General features: G+C 39.3%; 1 protein-coding gene across 1 annotated transcript in view; it reads right to left on the bottom strand.

The window, feature by feature from the left end:
• Positions 1-761: 761 nt before the first annotated feature.
• ppm1lb (protein phosphatase, Mg2+/Mn2+ dependent, 1Lb) overlaps positions 762-20,318 on the bottom strand; it is a 38,535-nt gene continuing 18,978 nt past the window's right edge. The window contains exons 2-4 of the mRNA XM_089014373.1: positions 16,732-16,930; positions 5,910-6,071; positions 762-3,861 (exon numbers count right to left, since the gene is read on the bottom strand). Of these exons, the coding sequence (XP_088870499.1) occupies positions 3,521-3,861; positions 5,910-6,071; positions 16,732-16,930 (702 nt within the window). The 3' untranslated portion in view covers positions 762-3,520. The remainder of the gene's footprint in view (positions 3,862-5,909; positions 6,072-16,731; positions 16,931-20,318) is intronic.

The following is a 20,318-nucleotide window of genomic DNA, read 5'->3' as shown; positions in this document are numbered from 1 at the left end:
CATTTGCCTTTTGTACAGCTGCCCCCATTTCAAGCTCAGATAACTCCAGATCCATATAACTTAGGAATTAACTTTTTTTTTCCGATGAAATAAGAGAGTCTAAGTTTTCTAACACTGCATTGAATGTTTATGTAGTCCTAAAACTCAATATTCTCTGGGTCCTGCAATTTGAGTGAAAAATGACAAAAACCTTGGCACTGGAGTGGACACATTTTTGCACATCGTGTGGCGGTGAATGAGTTAACAATGAGACGAATTGGACTATTCATCAAATCAAAAGGTGTGTGATCTGCAAAAATATCTAAGGATGTCCATTTCAATGCCTTTCCATTGCTCATTCCTGCCTTTTATGTCTTTTTTTGTGCAACATTATGATAGTGCTCGAAAGCTTAACTATTTCAGTAAAAAAATCATTTTTAACACCTTGCAGTTGTGAGGCAGTTATCACTTGTTCAGTGTTGCCTTGATCTTGTACCGTACTGTTAAAAATTGAAATCAGATTGTTTTAATACCAATACAAAATGGACTAGAAAATACATTGGTTCATAAATACATCTAACATCTGTTGTGAACTTGAAGACATTCCGATCTAAATGTATGTACAGTATTCCAAAGTGTATAAAAGGTGAAATAAAGGTCACCTTTTAAGATTATTGTGCATCTAAGGCTCATTCAAAAATTGTCCTTTTTTTTGACATAGCAATCGTGAAAATCATCAATGTCAGAAATGAATAGAATACAGAACACACAGCTACAGTAGATCATGTAATCCTTCTTTTTTTAATGTCAACCTTTTCTGAATTACACCTTAGAATAATGTTTTTCCTCAAATTCATATATTTTATGAAAGCACATATACGAATACCAATCAAACATCCCGCAATGTTCGTAATGAATGACAAAGGCTTGAATGAGAAAACCCCAAACAGGAGATCCGAACAGATGCATCTCACTGTTATGTACATTCATCTCACTTTGTATGTTTCTTGAGACATTTTTTTTCTTCAGTATTTGTACTTTACAGGTTACTTTTTAGAGTGAGATAGTCATGCGGGGTGCGCATTTTGAAAAAAAAGGAAGCAGATATTACAGGAAATGGTTAAAAATAAAGCAACAGTAATGCGCTTCATTCAAAGGTTTTTTTTTTTCATTTACAGTTCAGAAAAACTGCGGTGATCACAACGAAGCTGTGTTTCTGTCATCCAGCAACCATTAGTTGAGTTTCATTAGCGACATGTTGCTTTATAAAAGAAACATTATTACATTTGCACAACCTTTTAATGTGATCTTGTGTTATTGTGTTTGCACGAGTAACAGAGCAAACATTTGAAGAAAAAAAAAATCAGGTCAGACTACAAAAACAAATAGTAAAAAGCCATCAAACAAATTGAAAACAGAAAAAAATGCCCCAATTGTATATTATGAACTAAAACGTTCAAAAAGGATAAAGTGCGTCAGTCCCACGCCTTACAGGCTCACTCATCTTTCTGTGGCTCCTATATCTGTACAAACGTTGACTAACATTGGCAAATCGCAAGAGGCTGAAACATCTGACCTGACAAGCACATAGTAAAAATGTTGCAGATGATGAAATCCTATGTAAAATATGTCATTTTTACTTATTCACTGCCAGACGTGCAAAAATGTGTACAGTCCAGTACCAGGATTTTTGTCATTGTCACTTGAATTCCAGGACCCACAGAATATTGAGTTTTAAGACTACATAAATGTTTAATACAGTGTTATAAATCTTAGACTCTCTTCTTTAATCTAAAAAAAAGTTAATTCCTAAATTATATGGGTCTGGAGTTATATGAGCTTGAAATGAGGGCGGGTGTCCAAAATGTAATGCAATATATCAATTTTGGTTTATATAGCGCTTTAACAACAGCTGAAGCTGGAACAAAGCGCTAACATGGAAAAAAAGGGAAATGCTTCCCCCTTGTGGAAGGGACAAAAATATTGCCAGAGGCCATGGCCAGCGCTTTATAGGCACACAAGCATGAAAAAAAACAAAACCCGAACAAATTCGAGAAAGGCGCTCTACGTCATAAATTTGTGATTGGCAGTGAATGAGTAAACATGGATTCTCTCTTCATAATTCGGGTCTGGTTCTCACATAGTAGAGTGAATATTTTGTATTACCTTGTGCAGTGTTGTCAATTCTGTTTGTAAATGTGGCTGCTCCACGAGTGGAAAAGTAGTTCTTTGAAAATTTAGAATGAGTGTACCGTAACACATACCGATTATACATCATTTTTTAGCATTAGCATAAGTAAATAGATTTTCATCAAATGCAGCTAATCCAATGTTTAATTTGACTTTGTTTTATTTGTCAGTTTTACAGTTATCGATTAGAAGAAATGTTTAAGACAGAGAGCAAGAATGTACCTTAAAAAGTCAGCTTTAATATATTTGGGTGTAGAAGCATTTTCTTTTTTAATCGGTTCCCTATATTGAGGGATTTTTACCGACCACAGGTGGGTCTGGAACTCACTCCGCACTCTAAAAGTATTTTACTGCCGATAGAATCTAATCAAATGTGAGGGTGTCTTGGGGTTGCAGTTAAGTAGGTGTACATTCCATTTTTCTTCCATTACTCTACTACAGGGGTGTCAAAGTCATTTTTTGCCGCGGGCCACATTGTCGTTATGGTTTCCTCTCGAGGGCCGTTATGAATTTGGGGAAGCCATTAGAATGTTTAAATCCCTTCAAATATTACATATAGAGCACACAGCAAATTAATGAATAACTCGTTTTCAAATCTGAAGTCAAGAATAATGACTGTTATTGTGGTTTACATCCCAAAAGATGAAGTTTTGGTTAGGATTTTAGCAAGCATTATGGAATTTCACAAGTTTGATTTGCTTTCGTGGGCCGAAAAAAATGACGTGGCGGGCCGGATTTGGCCCCCGGGCCTTGACTTTAACACCAGTGCTCTACTACAATCAATTATTCCCACAAAGAAGTATCGTTGATAAATGAATCAAAAATATGGTATTAAAATGAAGGGGGCGCACGGTTTGATGCAGTTTTTAAACATCTGCATTTACTCATTCACTGCCAGACATGCGCAAAGATGTGTGCAGTCCAGTGCCAGGATTTTTGTCAGTTTCACTCAAATTACAGGACTGACAGAATACTGGGTTTTAGGACGACATAAACATTCAATGCAGCGTAAGATACCTTAGATTCTCTTATTTCATCAAAAAAAAAGAATTAATCCCTAAATTATATCGGTCTGGAGTTATGTGAGCTTGAAATGGGGGCAGCTGTACAAAAGTCAAATGCTGCCCCCTCATGGAAGGGAAAAAACATTGCCATAGGTCTGACCAGCGCTTTATCAGCACCCCCTGCATTTAAAAACCAAAACAGGAACAAATTGAAGAATGGCGCTTCACGTCATATTTTCAATTCCCGAATAAATTCGGGAATGGCAATGAATGAGTTAAAATGGATTTTCTCTCCACAAGTCAGGGATGGTTCTTATTGTTTCACACAAAATACAGATGTGGTTTTTCTACCGCTGTCCAGCTTTGCCTTTAAATTTGACCACCATGACGGTGATGTTGTCTTGGCAGCCGCGGTAGTACGACTGGAGGACGATGCTCTTAGCGCCAAAGTGCGGTTCGTCCAGGCGTTCGCGGACAAAGCGTACGGCCTCTTCGTTGCTGAAGGTGTCCCAGAGGCCATCTGATGCCAGGATCATGAACTCTGGCTGCAGCTTGTTCAGGTCGAAGGAAAGGATGTCGGGGTCGGGGATCACCACGTTGAGGTTCTTCAGGGTGTAGTCGCCCAGCGAACGGGACATGGCCAGGATGCCCTGCACGCGCCATGAGCCGTTGAAACTGATGAAGCCGCCTGACAGCAAGAGAAATCCATATTGAGACTGACAGATAATAACAGTAACAGTAACAATAACAATAAGAAGAAGAAGAAGAATACATTTCATTTATAAACGCCTTTCAAAACTCTCAAGGTCACTTTATACTCACAGGATAAGTTCTGTAGGTTCACTCAACCCGGAAATAACTCAAATAGATAGAAAGCTAGCTAGATAGCTAAGAGATAGCTAGTAACAATAATAGTAATAATAATAATAGGAAGAAGAGGAAGGAGAGGAAGGAGGAGAAGAAGAAGAAGAAGAAGAAGAAGAAGAAGAAGAAGAAGAAGAAGAAGAAGAAGAAGAAGAAGAAGAAGAAGAAGAAATTTCATTTATAAGCGCCTTTCAAAACTCTCAAGGTCACTTTATACTCACAGGATAAGTTCTGTGGGTTCACTCAACCCGGAAATAACTCAAATAGATAGAAAGCTAGCTAGCTAGCTAAGAGATAGCTAGTAACAATAATAGTAATAATAATAATAGGAAGAAGAGGAAGGAGAAGAAGAAGAAATTTCATTTATAAGCGCCTTTCAAAACTCTCAAGGTCACTTTATACTCACAGGATAAGTTCTGTAGGTTCACTCAACCCGGAAATAACTCAAATAGATAGAAAGCTAGCTAGCTAGCTAAGAGATAGCTAGTAACAATAATAGTAATAATAATAATAATAATAATAATAATAATAATAATAATAATAATAATAATAATAATAATAATAATAATAATAATAATAATAATAATAATGAAGAGGAAGAAGAAGAAGAGGAAAATGTCATCAATTCCAATGGAAAGTTTCCAACAACTGAGTGTGAGATAACATCATTTCCTGTGATAGCTTCCTTCCACACGACCTGTGTGGCTGCAACAGATCCTCGACTGGGGAACTGTCTCGGAAAATGCTTGGATTACTTTCAGACTTCCTTACATGGCCATGGTGTGTCTCCCGTTTTCTCATCTCCGAGCAAACAAGGTCATAGTAAGCATTTGAAAAAAATCTGAGGTCTTACTATCAGTATGTATCTCTCTGTATCTCTCTCTGTATAATATATCATCTATATCACATAAAATATTCTATAACATAATTGCTATAATATTATATATTCTATATTATATAAAAACTAATAATATAAATAATAAAAAAAATACAAAAAAATAACATTATTCCAAACTTTTAAAACAATGACTTTCCTCATGTAATACGGTATTGTGATAATGTTCTGATATTTCCACTTTTTATCAAACTACGTATTGTAATTTTATCCTCCATTTATGTGTGTATTTATTTATGTATGTATTTATTTGTTTATTACTGTTTATTTATGTATTTAGGTACAGTAAAGTCTCGTTATATCGATATTCAAGGGAGTCCGAAAAAATATCGATATAACCGGGACTATTGATATATCCAACCCTGTTTGCATGTAATTTTCTCTGTGCGTGCATAGAAATAGTATCGATATAACCGGGACTATCGATATATCCGATATCGATATAACGAGACTTTACTGTATTTATGCATCTATGCATTTATGAATTTATGCATTGATGAATTTATGAATTTATGCATTTATGTATTTATTTATGTATATGTATTCATTCATTCATTCATACATTCATTCAGTCATTTATTCATTCATTTATTTATTTATTTATTTATTCATTCAGTTCTGGGGTAAAATGTGTTTTTAAGCAATGCTTTATTTTATATTTTCCTCCAGTCCCAAAATGGACCATTAGATGGAGATGATGGACTATTATGCAGTGTGTGCCCCACAGGCTCACTCTTCTGGCCCCCTGCCAGCATCACTCCATAGTGCACGCACCAAAAAAATAGGAGGCAAAATTATGACTTCCAAATGCACCTGAAATGCTGGATGTGTTTATTAACCAGCACACTTCGTTCAGCCGAGACATAACAGGGAATAGTAGGGGCAACGGTCACGACAGTCGAGGTAATGTTTCCCAAAGTACCGAAAGAAATTCATTTGTATGCAGCCCACAAGACAGTCTATGAGTCGACTCTCACCGGCTTTCTTGATCCTCTTGCGCTCTTTTAGTTGGTACGGCTTGTGGTCATGAGATAGCGGAATGGCCTTGCCGTCTTTATCGCACAGGACTCCGCGCGAGTCGCCGACGTTGGCTACCGTCAGCTCCTTATCGGATAGTAGGGCCACCAGACATGTGGTGCCTGAGGGAGGAGGAATAGAAGAAGGAGTGTGAGTGATGTGGAAATAATTGACTATAAAATTCAGTCTATCGAGCTAGAATGAAAATAAACTAGAACGGTACTCAGCAGAGAGAAGAACCCCCGGCCCAAGATGAAGAATATAAATTCATAGATCCCCGCCCGCTTCATGCCTGAGCTAAAATTTGGTAATTTGGGAATCACTTACAAAATATCAAAGCAGCCATATTGAGCATTTTATTCCCCACTTGTCTTTGTAACGTTTCTATGAGTCAAAATAAGAATAACAACACACTTTTTACCCTGTCTTGACAATTCTCAGGGAGCAATCTTAGTTCTTACTAATGATCCCGCGCCATTCGACTGTGGGGCATGCCAACGGAACTATGGCTTTGCATTACCATGACGACAAGTGTCGGACCAATAGTGTTACTTTGGCCAGTGAGCCGCGGTACATAATTGACATTTGATTTTTTTTTTTACAACACATAAAAAAACTAACACTTTCCAGCCATCTACTGTCATTCTATTGACTTACCCATTTTTTAATATAATATGCTTATATTTATACTTATGTTAATTTTTATACTTTTTGTCTTCTCTTTTCTCCCTTTCATAATTTCATCTTGCTGCTGTACCGTATTTTCTGGTGTATAGGGCGCACCCAAAAGCCTTGATTTTCTTCAAAAGATGACTAAACAACCGGAAATAACTCAAATAGTTCAAGTTACCTAGCTAGCTAATAGATACCTAATAGCTAGCTAGCTAACTGGCTAATTGATAGCAAATAGATAGCTAGCTAGGTAGCCAGCAACGGTGACTCCGTTCAACCGGGAATAACTTAAATAGATCAAGTTAGCTAGCCAGCTAATACAAAACTAATAGCTAGCTAGCTAGCTAGTTAGACAGCTGATAGATACCAAATAGATAGGAAATAAATAGCTAGCTAGATAGCCAGCAACGGTGACCCCGTTCAACCGGGAATAACTCAAATAGATCAAGTTAGCTAGCTAACTAATAGATAGCTAGCTAGCTAGCATTTTTTGAGGCGGTTTGATGCTTCGAGCGTGGTCGGGTCAACTTCTCACGGCATAGGACAGTAGCTTCTTGTATCCCGAGTCGGAATGTTCGCCAGACATTTGTGGTTCTGATTGTCTGATTGATTTTGCGCCTTATGTCATATATGTGAAGTAATATTGAGCCACAATAGGTCTCTCAACTACTGTCACCAGCCAACGACTCCATTTCCCCCCCCTTGTAGAAGAAGCAGTGCATAACCACAGCCTCTATTGTTATAATGAGGTGTGCCTTATATTTGGAAAACTTATATACATACAAGTATTATATTCGGAAAACTTTTTTCATTCATTGAAGGTGCGCCCTATAATCAGGTGTGCCTTATATATGGAGAATATGGTAAATTTATCCACGGTGAGACAAATAAAGGGTTTCTTTTCTTATACAGTGTAAATGCGTAAAAAGCGTGTCTTATTTTTCTGTCAAGGAGCTATTATGGGCCGATGAAATCAACCAGCTGGTGAACAGCCATATATAATACCCCTAACTCTTACTGTAACCTTTAAAGATAAAAGTGAAGAAGCCTCGCCTCGCGAGTTGGCTCTTCAGTTTGACTGATACAATGTGGACTGAAGCCTTTTGTGCGCGATCCAAAGTTGTGCACAAAACTGCCTGTTTGACCATCTGCTCACACACAATAGACTAAAATGGAGGGTGGGGGAGGTGGGCTCTGTTTTGGAGAGCTCGTGGGCATCAAGCTCCTTCCAATACTACAATGCAATGTATTGCGGAGATAAATGTGAAAACGGGCAGTAACGGTATAATAGCCCCGGGGTCAAATTCAGGATTCAATAGTTCTAAATGGATAATCTGAACAAAAATATCTGTTTCAATGAATTTAGATTATAAAAAATAATTTCCATGTACTAATGATATGGCTTTCTAAAAGCTTTTTTTTAAATATAGTTGTGTAGGGTCAATATAATTTTTTTAAACATAAATGAAATCAATTAATAGAATGGCATTCAAATTCATTTACATGCGTTCGACAAACTTATTCTGTTCAAGGTCAGTGGTCGGCCATCAGGAACTGCAAGGCCTTCTCTGCTGGCCTAAAAATATCTGAATCACAGACTAATGTGAATTATATTTTGTTCCTGAATTCTTATTAAATAATTCCAAATTGTCTATCAGCTTTCTTTCATTATTTATCCCCTGTTGTGCTGCTTCCAGATGTGTGTTTTCGTATTCAAGCATTTAGCCAATCACATTTCAGCCATCATTTGTTACCAGGGTCAGGAAACCAGGCTGGAAACGGCAGTTTTGACAAACCAAAGTATGATTGGCTAGTCATGTGATTGGCTAGTCACTAGCCAATCATAGTATCACTAGCCGCTAGTGACAAGTACATATTGGCCAGCGCTAGCACAGCAAATATATTGTGTTGATTTAAGAGCGTTATTGCCAACCCACAATGGCTGAAGGAGGGGAACGAATAGATTTGGTTGCAGATATACTGTTTAAGCCATTTTCAAGACGGACTTTTCAAGAACAGATGGACGTCGTTAAGAAAGGTTGGACGGTTCCGAAGCTAGGAAAAATAGCAATTTTATGACGTTATCATGAATAGTAAAAAAAATCGGTTTAATAAAAAAGAGTTTAATGACAGTATTTTTCTTCAAGTCACGAGTTATTTCCTGGCCAACAGCGGCCTCTGGTGGACTTGTAATAAATCACACCACACTCACAGCTGTGGATTGATTTATACATAGCACTAATGAAGGCCTAAGGGTGACACGCACGGCTCGCCACTGTTCAAGGTAGTACTGTTTATTTATATACTGTAAATTTTGTCTCTGAAAGGAAACAAAGTGCAGACAATTGACACACTTCAGTTTTGCAGCATCACAACACTAGGCGTTCGAACAGTAGCTCGGAATATTCCGAGAGATAATCTGGCAAGCAATTGATTTCTTGTTGATTTTAGTCCACCGAGTCTTTCTCCACATCTCTACAAGTAAAGCAATGTGCTGCTTGCTGACCTTGAGACTTCTACTAAAAGTTCCACATGTTGGAATGATGTTGAGTGACGTGCAATTTATGTCGGAGGTGCTCCGGGGTGAGACGGAATGACATAAATCTCATTTCAAAGGAAAGATGAGACGTAAGATGGAGACGGGCGATTACTTTTCAACAGCAAAACACAATTTTAGCTTTCCCTTGTTGTGGCTATAGGTGTGAAGTCTTAAAGGGAAATAGAGAAATACAGCAAGGAGTGAGATAAATAGTAAACATTTTTTTCTTTAACAGTAGTGGAAAAATAATTGCATGCTACCATCATCCCACATATGGTGTCCACTGCACTGTGCCAAACTGTCAGGTTAACTCATTCACTGCCATTCCCGAATGTCTTCAGGAATTTAAAATATGACGTCGAGCGGCATTACCGAATTCTTTTTTTCTTGTTTGGATGCCGATAAAGCGCTGGCCATGGCCTCTGGCAATATTTTTGTCCCTTCCACCAGGCAGCAGAATTTCCCTTATTTTCCATGTGAGTGCTTCGTTCTAGCTTCAGCTGTTGTGAAAGCACTATATCAACCAATACGTATGTATTGCATTGTATTTGACAGCCGTCCTCATTTCAAGCTCATATAACTCGAGAGCCATATAATTTAGGAATTAACTTTTGTTCTGATGAAAGTAGAAAGTGTAAGATGTCCTAACGCATTCGTCAATGGATGCTACAGCTTCGTGTTTGCCTTCAACATTTAGCTTGTAGCAGACATGCACATTTCACCATGACGTCCCTGATTCACTGGTGAAAAGGACACTTTGATCCTCTCCTGTTTCATCTAGAACTACTTCATACAACAAAGAGGGTGCAGAAAGTGCTGAAGATTGAATGACTGCCTTTGGGTTGTCATATATATATTTTTTTGTTTTGACTTCAAGATGGCGCCACGAGAGGGGCTGCCTTTCCAGCAGCTCCTGTATTTTGCTTTTCTACTTCTTCCTTTCCTCTTCCTTCCACAACTTAGTTGCTGTGAAATGTACATTTTTCTACTGCGCTAATCCAATCCAAAACAATCAAACCATATACAGTAAAGTCTCGTTATATCGATATCGGATATATCGATAGTCCCGGTTATATCGATACTATTTCTATGCACGCACAGAGAAAATTACATGCAAACAGGGTCGGATATATCGATAGTCCCGGTTATATCGATATTTTTTCGGACTCCCTTGAATATCGATATAACGAGACTTTACTGTATATCCTTATAAATATAAAATGTAAATTTCTCCACTGCGCTAATCCAATCCAAAACAATGAAACCATACATATATCCTTAAATACAGTAAAGTCTCGTTATATCGATATCGGATATATCGATAGTCCCGGTTATATCGATGCTATTTCTATGCACGCACGGAGAAAATTATATGCAAACAGGGTCGGATATATCGATAGTCCCGGTTATATCGATATTTTTTCGGACTCCCTTGAATATCGATATAACGAGACTTTACTGTATATAAAAATGAACTTTATTGCAAAAGTCATTCTACAGACCTGTTATTTAAATCAAAGCAAATCTTAAATTTTGTAGTAATCAACCTTTATGTCACTATTTTGTACAACTGAAAGCAGTGTTGTTTTTTTTATCCAAAGATGTTGCAACATGCATTTTTTTTCTTTTGACTTTAAAATGGTGCGGCAAGAGTGTCTGCCTTTCCAACATACTACAGTAAAGTCTCGTTATATCGATATTCAAGGGAGTCCGAAAAAATATCGATATAACCGGGACTATCGATATATCCAACCCTGTTTGCATGTAATTTTCTCCGTGCGTGCATAGAAATAGTATCGATATAACCGGGACTGTCGATATATCCGATATCGATATAACGAGACTTTACTGTACTATTTATATTTTGTTTTTCTTCTACTTCTTTTCCTTTCCTCCTCCTTACATAACTTTGCTTCTATGAAATGTAAATTTCTCCACTGCGAGACTAAGAAAGGTTAATCCAATCAAACCACCCGCTCTCAATATTGCTGCTTTCACCTTTAACTTCTCATGACAGCATTCATGCATCACTGAACAACTTATGTTGTGTGTCAAAACCCTACATTATGTGACAGGAGTTCACGCTGTCAAATCAAGGTTAAGAATAGACAGACTGCACCAAGGTGACTGCTTCCGCAAGAGACCTGGTCCTTATGGGCATTCAATTCAAGCGACATTAGTCTTATTTCCGCTTGGTGTGTTTGATGATAGCATATGTCTCTCACTTGCTTATAATTCAAGCCCTGATTGCAATAAAGGAGAGAGCTGAAAATCAGCCACAAGTGGAAGAATGAGCAACAATTACCTGATCAGCAGTTGCGCTCCAACCCCCTCCAAAGTCTATCATAAATTGGTACCCTGAACAAGCAGGAGCTTTCTCCTAGTTGAGCCACAGACAGTATGTTCCACCGTCTGGGCAAAATAATAGCTCTGGATAGAAGCCCATTGTGCAGTTCAAAGGTCACAAAGCATCAAAAACACAAAAAGACAGAGGGATCAGGAGATGGCTTTTCTTTGCGGGAGATCGGTAAGTGGATGCTGGCTCGAGAATAGAAGAAGAGAATGATGAAGGGGATAAAGAGGTTGGCGACGAGCGAGCAAAGGGGGTTGTCGCCTATAGAGAGTTTAATTCTCTCCTTTTACGACGAGTGTGTCATAGGAGCTGTTTCTCTGGATTCAATGAGCTAGAGGATAAACCGCTGACACGCGAGTCACGTCGTTATTATTCACGCAATGCATTGTTCGACCTGTAATCCAATTTTAAACCTTACCCTTTCGCCCTTCTTTAAGTGAATTAAGCTCTCCTAGTATAATTCTTTTTCGTCTTGTCTTGCTGAGATAGAGTGTTCATGCCTGAAACCTTCAAGTCCCTGGAAAGTGAAAATATGTCCTGTAAAGTTGACACAGGGGTTGTAATACTTATTGCTTTTTCATCTAATGTATTTTTAACTCATTCACTGGTATTCACAAATTTATTCAGGAATTGAAAATATGACGATGAGCGCCATTCACGAATTTGTTCAGGTTTGTGTTTTTTTTTTCATGCGTGGGTGCAGATAAAGCGCTGGTCAGACCTCTGGTATTTTTTTTTCCCTTCCGCAAGGATGCAGCATTTGTCTTTTTTCCATGTTAGTGCTTTCTTCCAACTTCAGCGCTAGATAGAGCAATATGTATGTATTGCATTGTATTTTGGACAGCCGCCCTCATTTTAAGCCCTTATAACTCCAGACCCATACAACTGATGAAAAAAAAAGATAATCTAAGGTTTTTTAACGCAGTATTGAATGATTATGTAGTCCTAAAAATCAATATTGTGTGGGTCTTGGAATTCAAGTGACATTGACAAAAACCCTGGCACTGGAGTGGTCACATTTTTGCACGTCTGGCAGTGAATGAGTTAATTTCCTTTTTGCTTTTGCTCGAACATTGGATTTTTATTAGTTTTAGGATGACTGCTGTCATATATTGCATATTTGGGTAGAGGAAGCTAAAAAAAAAGTCAATTATGAAATAAATTGCAATTCTCAAATGACTGCTTACCAAACTGCCATAAGACCAAACCCGTCGAGCTGAACCGGAAATGTCAAATGCCAGTCGGTTGAACAAGCAGGTGCACAACTATCATTTTCTCAAAAAGGTGCCTCAAAAATCTAATCAAAACATTTGGGAGGTATTTTTTCATGACACCAGTATAGAATGAATTGCAAATAAGAAGCATAAGCCCCTGAAACTGAATTGTGGTTCTATTTGCCACGTTCCGGTGGCGACAGTGGCAGCTGACGAGTCGGAACGTTAATGGTTGGGGAGGATCTCTAAGCAGGTGACAGAGACGTTGGTGCTGGCAGATGATTTATTAACAAAAGGCGCGGGTCCGAGATAACGCGGACCCGGAAAAAATTGGTTGAACAAAAAGTGACAGAACAGAGCACAGCGAGTGGGTGAGCGGGGGCGATCCGTCCAACCTCACTTGCTCGGGGAAAAATAAAAAGGCACATGAGGGCGCAAAACAGCATACGATCTCGAGAGTACAAACTGACGTGATCGTGGCTAATAAATACCTCGGGCGAACGTCTGTGTAAGCTCTCAGTCGTACAGGAGTGGTCATCAATGGACCACTACCTCGGGCGAAGCAACTCGCGTACCGATAGCAGTTCAAGCCACGGGCGAGGCGTAGTATCTTCCGACGCTGGGTGAGTGCCAGCGTCTGGTTTAAATGTCCAAATGTCTGTGATGAGGGAATTGACAGCAGCTAACGGACGTCGGGAGCGGTGGCCCCGCCCAGCTGTCAACTCGCTCGTGACACTATTAGTGTCAAAATCTCATTCAAAAACATGCATGCATTGATACTACATGTATCACATATTGCATTATTTTCCCCTCTCATATAGTTAACATCACATTTTTAGAAACTGCATTTTCTCACATTGGATCTCATTAAATGTTCCTTGAAATGCAAGGAATCATTCATTTAAAAGACAACCAAAATACTCCGCTGTGGCGTTGAATACAAAATTGGATTTTACAAGTCTACAGACAATAACACGGCAGGAGAAGAACAAATAACAATAGAGCAATCAATACTGAAAATTCCTGCACAGCACACGGGGGGCCTTATATGTATTCTAGTCCATGATATGGCACTGTGTTTTCAAGCAAATAAAAATAAACTTTATCATGATGAACTTTATTGACCATTCAAAGAATGTTATAAGTCTTCATTGAGTCTTTGTGGGGTGTTTTTAGACCAACACTAGCCACTAACTTATCAAGTGGAGAGACGTTATAGATTTCATGGACGAACTACAAAACAAAATTAAAGACTTTGGATCAACGGTTGTGAGAGACTTTTCCTATTGGAATTCTTCCAGAGTTTTTCTGATTTTTGAGTACACCTGAACTATTTCTATCTTGGATCAACTGTAGTTTCTTTTTAGACTATTTGGCTCAACTTAACCTAATCGTTTTTACAGACTTTTTGGATGAGCTTGAGAATCTTCTGATAGTTCTTGGACCAACAAAAGAATCTAAGAGGACCGGTTAGACCGGTCTTTGCATTTACTTTTTTTTTTTTTGCAAATTTCCCCATTGGAACTATTAAAGGCTTATTTCTAATTCTGATTCTGATTCACGCAGTAGCAAAAACCTTTTCACACAATTTGGACCAAGTATTTGTACATCAACATTATACAGTGATACCTTGGCTTATGAGCGTATTTGGCTCCCAGAAAGTGCGTAAGGCGAAAAGTGTGTATCACAAAAATTAATTTCCCATAGGAAACCATTAAAATGAGAATAATCAGTTCCCAGGTCCCTATAAAACATAATTTTCTACTTTCTAATTTTCTAAGCCTTAAAACTACACAAAATATACCTTGTTGTCTGTATAATAAATGTGCTGTGGTATTATAATTAAATAAATAAACTGTACTGTATAATAAAGTCATTTTATTTACCTTTGTGATGGTCGTTGATGGCTTGGTGGAATGGAGTGGTCGGTTTCATCAGTATTAAACACTTGATGAGGAACGTAACCTTCTTTCCCTATCTTGAGGAATGATCCATTGTAGGTGCTTTCTCTGTGATAATTGTATTGAGTTCTGTTTAGCTCAGTTGATAGCTTTTTGCATCAAGTGTACAGATGGCTTGTGCGGGTTGTTTGTGGGATATTTTAACCTTGCAGTCTACACTCTGCCTTTAAACTATCAACGTTGAAACTCTCACTGTTGTCTGCCTGTCTCTTTAATGTTAAACCCCCCCGCCCCCCTCACTGCTGCGTTCTTGACCAATCACGTGGCTTTAACCGAAGACTGGGGGCAGGGAATAGAGGACAAAACCAGTCGGCTGCCATTTAGTTGTTAGAACGGCTCGTTCGCGAACGACACATCACTCATTGAGACAGCTCCGTGTATGAAAAATGTTCGTATGCCATATAAAGTTCATATGCCAAGGTAAAATTTTCATAAATGTAACGTTCGTAAACCGAAAAGTTCGTAAGCCAAGTGGTTCGTAAACCGAGGTATCACTGTCCATAGGAAACTGAGTGAAGAACATATCCCACATACCCTCGTCTTGTGCCCTTAGCAGAGCTAATAAAAGACACAGCAGTTAGTGTAAAAGAACTCAATTTTTCACTAACACCAAAACAAGTTTGTCAGACACATTCATGAATACCACCTTACACCATAATGTACGCTTTCATCCTTCACTTATCCACTACCATTATTCTTCTCCCTACATTTACACATGATGTGTTAATTCCTTTTCTTTTTATCTGTCTGTGTCTCCTCACCAAATGAACATCGAGACACACCCTCCCTTTCCAACACATTCCTCAGCGCGCAGCCGTCACCAAATAAAGTCCATTCCGCTGACCTTTCTCTTACCTCTCGCCCACAACTCTTTCTTACTCCTCCCTCGGGTGCCTCGGTAGATAATTACTACAAACCTTGTGAAGACTGACTTGTATTTAAACAGCTGAATAAGCAAGGCCCAGGGGTTTGCTGACAGTCACTGTTCAACAATAGAACTTTGCAAGAGGAAGACAATGCACTACAGAAGAGGCTTGAAGACATCACCATGGACTAGTCCAGTATAACGCTTAATTCCAACTTCTTTCGGATTCACGATAACCTCATAAGATTGTAATATTATTTGCCATTTTTGCTAGCATCTGAGCTGTCCAACCTTTCTTAATGATGTCCGTCTATTCTTGAAAAGTCCATCGTGAAAATGGCTTTAACCTCCTTCAGCCATTGTGGGTTGACAAGACCGCTATTAAATGGACACAACAAACAATATATTCTTCTATGCAGCTCGTCTGCTAGCTCTGGCCAGTATGTTCTTATCACTAGCGGCTAATGATTTGCTAGTGACTAGCCAACCAGTTAGTGAAAACCCTGATTTTCCCACTTCCTTCGAGCAGGCCTTGGGTTGCCAACTCGAAATCTGATTGGTTAATGCAACAGTTTCATCTACCTTTATTTTTAACACATGTGATTGGTTAAATGATTAAATATAAAAGACACACCTGGAAGCAGCGCATCATGGGAAAATCAATGAAATGAAGCTGAAAGACAATTTAGAATTATTTAATAATTCATGTACAAAATATATTGAATATTTGTCTGATTGAGATATTTTAGGCCAGCAGAGAAGGCCTTGCAGGCCCTGATGGTCCACCACTGTATTGCAGCGATAAAACCTATTGGCAGCCAATAAAATAGGTGCTAAATTTAACAGGAAATTAGCCAAGAAGCTAATTTGTTCAAATGCAGTTGATAAAAAGAAGTCTGTAGTCAATTTGTGAATATATTGTGGATGCTTGGGCTAACGTATCTGCTTGCATTGTTGTTCAAGCTTTCGCAAAAGCATTATTTCTGAGGCGCTGCACAGAAACGTGACTGACTCTTAAAATGACACGAGGGAACCTGGCGTATTTCATTGCGAACTTGCCAAGCTATGTATTTCGAAAACAGAAAATTAGAACTTCAAAGGATTTGAGGATGAGGTTTGATTAAAAACATAATAACAGTCCATTGTTAAACACTTCATTGAAGTACAACCAAACTCACCTGCTTCATTGTATGTGGCGGAGAGCTTTTCCAGCATTTCGCGGTCTAACGTCAGGATCTGCTGCTCCAGGATAGATGAGTAGGACATGCCGTCTTTTTTCTTATCCTTTTCTCTATCCCGCTCTCGTTCACGTTCATAGGTCAGCAACTGCTGGCGGAGCGCCTCTGGCAGGTGAGCCTTTGCGTAGTCAGCAGCAGCCTGATAACAGACAGTGGAGAGAGAAAAAAATTGTGTCCGTGATAAATAAATGGTATTATTTGTACATGATGATATTCTTTTTCAGTGCTGAAAAATACAATTGTATTTTTTTGTTGTCCACAAAATAAACCCGATAAACACAGATTAAAAATGAAATAGAATTAGTCAAAAAATGCGTTAATGTCTGACAGAGCTGACGGGTCTATTTCAACATATTCTGCAGTCAAAGCAGATAAATCTTTGTTTCGAAGGGGGGAAAAAATGCTGTCTTTCTCTTCCGCCGACTCAGCCCAGAATCTGGAAAACAAGCCTACCCAACCAAGGTCATGAGGTTCAGGTAATTCTGAGAACATGTATCAGATAATACACCGCAAACATGCATCATCTATAAGATTAGATTTCATTTATTCTTAAAATGTGAGGAGAGTCTGTAATAAGACACGTAGCAGCATCTCAACTTCTCGAATGATTTGAGGTCATATTACAGAGACATAATATACCCCCCCCCCCCCCCCCCCCCCCACACACGTGACATGATCAAAATGCTGAGCTCGTATCTTACTCATTCATTTCAACCAAAACTTGCATCCCTTGCTCCATCTATATCTCATTATGAAGCAGGAAATTGCTTCGGAGGATTCGGATAATTCTTGTTTTTTTTCTTCTTCACTCAACCATCTCCATTGGATGCATCTCAAGTCAGAGTTGCTGCAGCTTATCTTTGTCGACTCTCTCCCTCCGCCTATCTTTCCTGCACTCTCGTCGAAAGCAGTCTCCCTTTTGAGTGTACAGTATCTCCATTTGAATTCTCAGCCTCCCTTCCTGTCTGCCTCCGCCGTAGCATTCCATACCTCAAAAACCCATGTGTGTTATTCCCCCCCTCCAAAGCCAAGCCAAGTGCCTTCGTCCTGCGTTACCATAGAAAGAGCAAGGAAAATAAACTGAGTTCAGGGGTCTTAAATAGAACCGGAAGCCTATTGTTATGGTGCGCCATATAGAGCCAAATTACTGAGCAGTTGAATTGACGGACCTGTCAACTTGAATAAAGTACCGGTCACGAAGTTCGTCAAGCCAGGGCTAAATAACACTTCACTGTATGTTCTACATGGATAGCCTTTGCCAAAGTAGATACTCAAAGTGAGCCTTTGGACGTGATCCAGAGGTGAGATTCAGAATCAGAAAGCCTTTAATAGTCCCACGGTAGTCCCCCTTGGTTCTTGACTGAATTAAAATTACAGCGAATAAATTTCCCAGGACAAGAAGTGGGAGGTCAACACCAACTCTATCCTAAGAAAGGCCCAACAGACGATGTACTTCCCGAGGCTGCTGAAGAAGCATAGCCTGCCACAGGAGATGCTACAACTGTTCTACACGGCAGTCAACGAATCGATCCTGTGTTCTTCCATCACGGTTTCGGGGCCGCCACAAAAATGCACAAAATCCGACTTCAACAGACTGTTAGGACGGCGTAAAAATTCATTGGCACTGCCCTACCCACTCACAGGATTTGTACACTGCAAGAACAAAGATAAGGGCATGGAAAATCCTACTGGACCTTTCACATCCTGCTCACCACCTTTTCCAGCCAGTCGCCTCAGGCAGGCGCTACCGATTCATGCGCATCAAATCCAGCAGACATTTAAACGGCTTCTTCCCCCTAGCCATTTACTCTAAACATTAACCTAAATATAACTGTGAATATAACATGTCATCCCTTTTTTAGGGAGATACTAGTGCAGCGTGTTCTACCGGAGACAAATTACTTGTGTGTTCTACATACAGTAAAGTCTCGTTATATCGATATTCTCGGGAGTCGGAAAAAATATATAACCGGACTATCGATATATCCGATCCTGCGGCATGTAAATTTTCTCCTTGCGTTCATAGAAATAGTATCGTAATAAGCAGTACTATCGATATAACCGATATCGATATAACGAGACTTTACTGTACTTGGTCAGTAAAGATGATTCTGAAAAAGCGGAAAATGAATATTTGGACACATGACTCAGATTAAGTATTGGTGGTTTCTTGCAATCTGAGACTAGGTACAGTAGTACAATTCGTCATGAATATTGAGGCCAAAAGGTTCTACATGACAGACAGCTAGTGGACTCGAGCTTCATGCAGTGCGCCTCGTTATAACAGCGAGCAAACATCCCCGCGCTTCCCTTTGGGATAGATTTCAGATAATGTATATTTTCTCTGTGAATTAATTCATCTTGATAGCAGTCTGTGTTTTACCCAGAGTCATTGTAGTTCAAAATGAGCTTAGTGTTTGTGGTTTCTGTGGAGAGAATGGTTAACCCTAAGACAGTTTGCTCATTATTTAGTCTCAAATATGCTAGTCAGTCCCACAATTGTTCTGTTATGTGAGCAATTATAGTGACGCATCTGCATGAATAGCACGCAGATTCCTCCTGGCTAATTGACTTTATATTTTGCCTGAAGATGACACTTATATTGGGTGTGAAAGCTCCAAAATTGGATTGGGGTGAGTATGCAAGGCTCATGATCATTATACTGTCATAACGTTTTCCTAATAAACGTCCAACAAGCCACCCGCACACAAACGTCACCTACACTGCTTCCCCCACACTATCATCTATCCTCTCATGACACTTGCCCCAGATTGCCAGTCCAAGAAAAACACCCGCACCTCTTCAACATTTTCATCTAGCACATCTAAAAGTCATACAAATATTCAATCAGAATCTCCCTCAAGGATTTTTCATATAAGGACCATAGGAATCTTTTTTTCCCCCTGAGTGTGCTTCGACAGATAAAGTCTGAAGAGAAGACAGAACAGAAGAGGACACACCAACAGGGAATGCGAGGACCACTCATTAGTATAACTCTAGTGCATCGTTATGAGAGAGAAGAAAGAGATGGTACTTGCCTGATGGTTTGAAAGCAACCATTAAAGCACACAGACAAATCATAAAGTGCAGTGGCTGACTGGTAAATGAGAAATGGAGACGTTGGCTGGATTTACACTGAACACCACGGTTCTTAATCTTGTTGAAGGCACCGAACCAGTTTCATATGCTCATTCACCAAACCCTTCTTTCAATGACTGTGCCCACTAACTCCAGACCTGACTGAAGGGTGGACCTCTGCGGCGGAAGATCCACCGAACCCCTGAGATCGACTCACCGAACCCAGTTTAAGAACCATTGCTGACTGAAGGAACATGATTTCCGTGAGTAGTGTGGTTGCGCTGTATGCATGGGTGAAGTTTTCTTGCTATTTTCATGGACATACTCAGGTAGAAATAGGCGTTAAAGCCTATGTGGGGGAAAACACAGCCTCTCCCAGCTGACTTTGGGAAAAATGAGTATGTTGTTAGGGTATAGGCGGCCTGGTAGTCGAGTGGTTAGCACGCCGG

This window comes from Hippocampus bargibanti, linkage group LG14, assembly GCF_051943395.1.
Source record: "Hippocampus bargibanti isolate YZ-2025 linkage group LG14, ASM5194339v1, whole genome shotgun sequence".
NCBI lineage: Eukaryota > Metazoa > Chordata > Actinopteri > Syngnathiformes > Syngnathidae > Hippocampus > Hippocampus bargibanti.
Note: the sequence above shows the minus strand (reverse complement) of the source record. Positions and strands in the feature narration are given on the sequence as shown.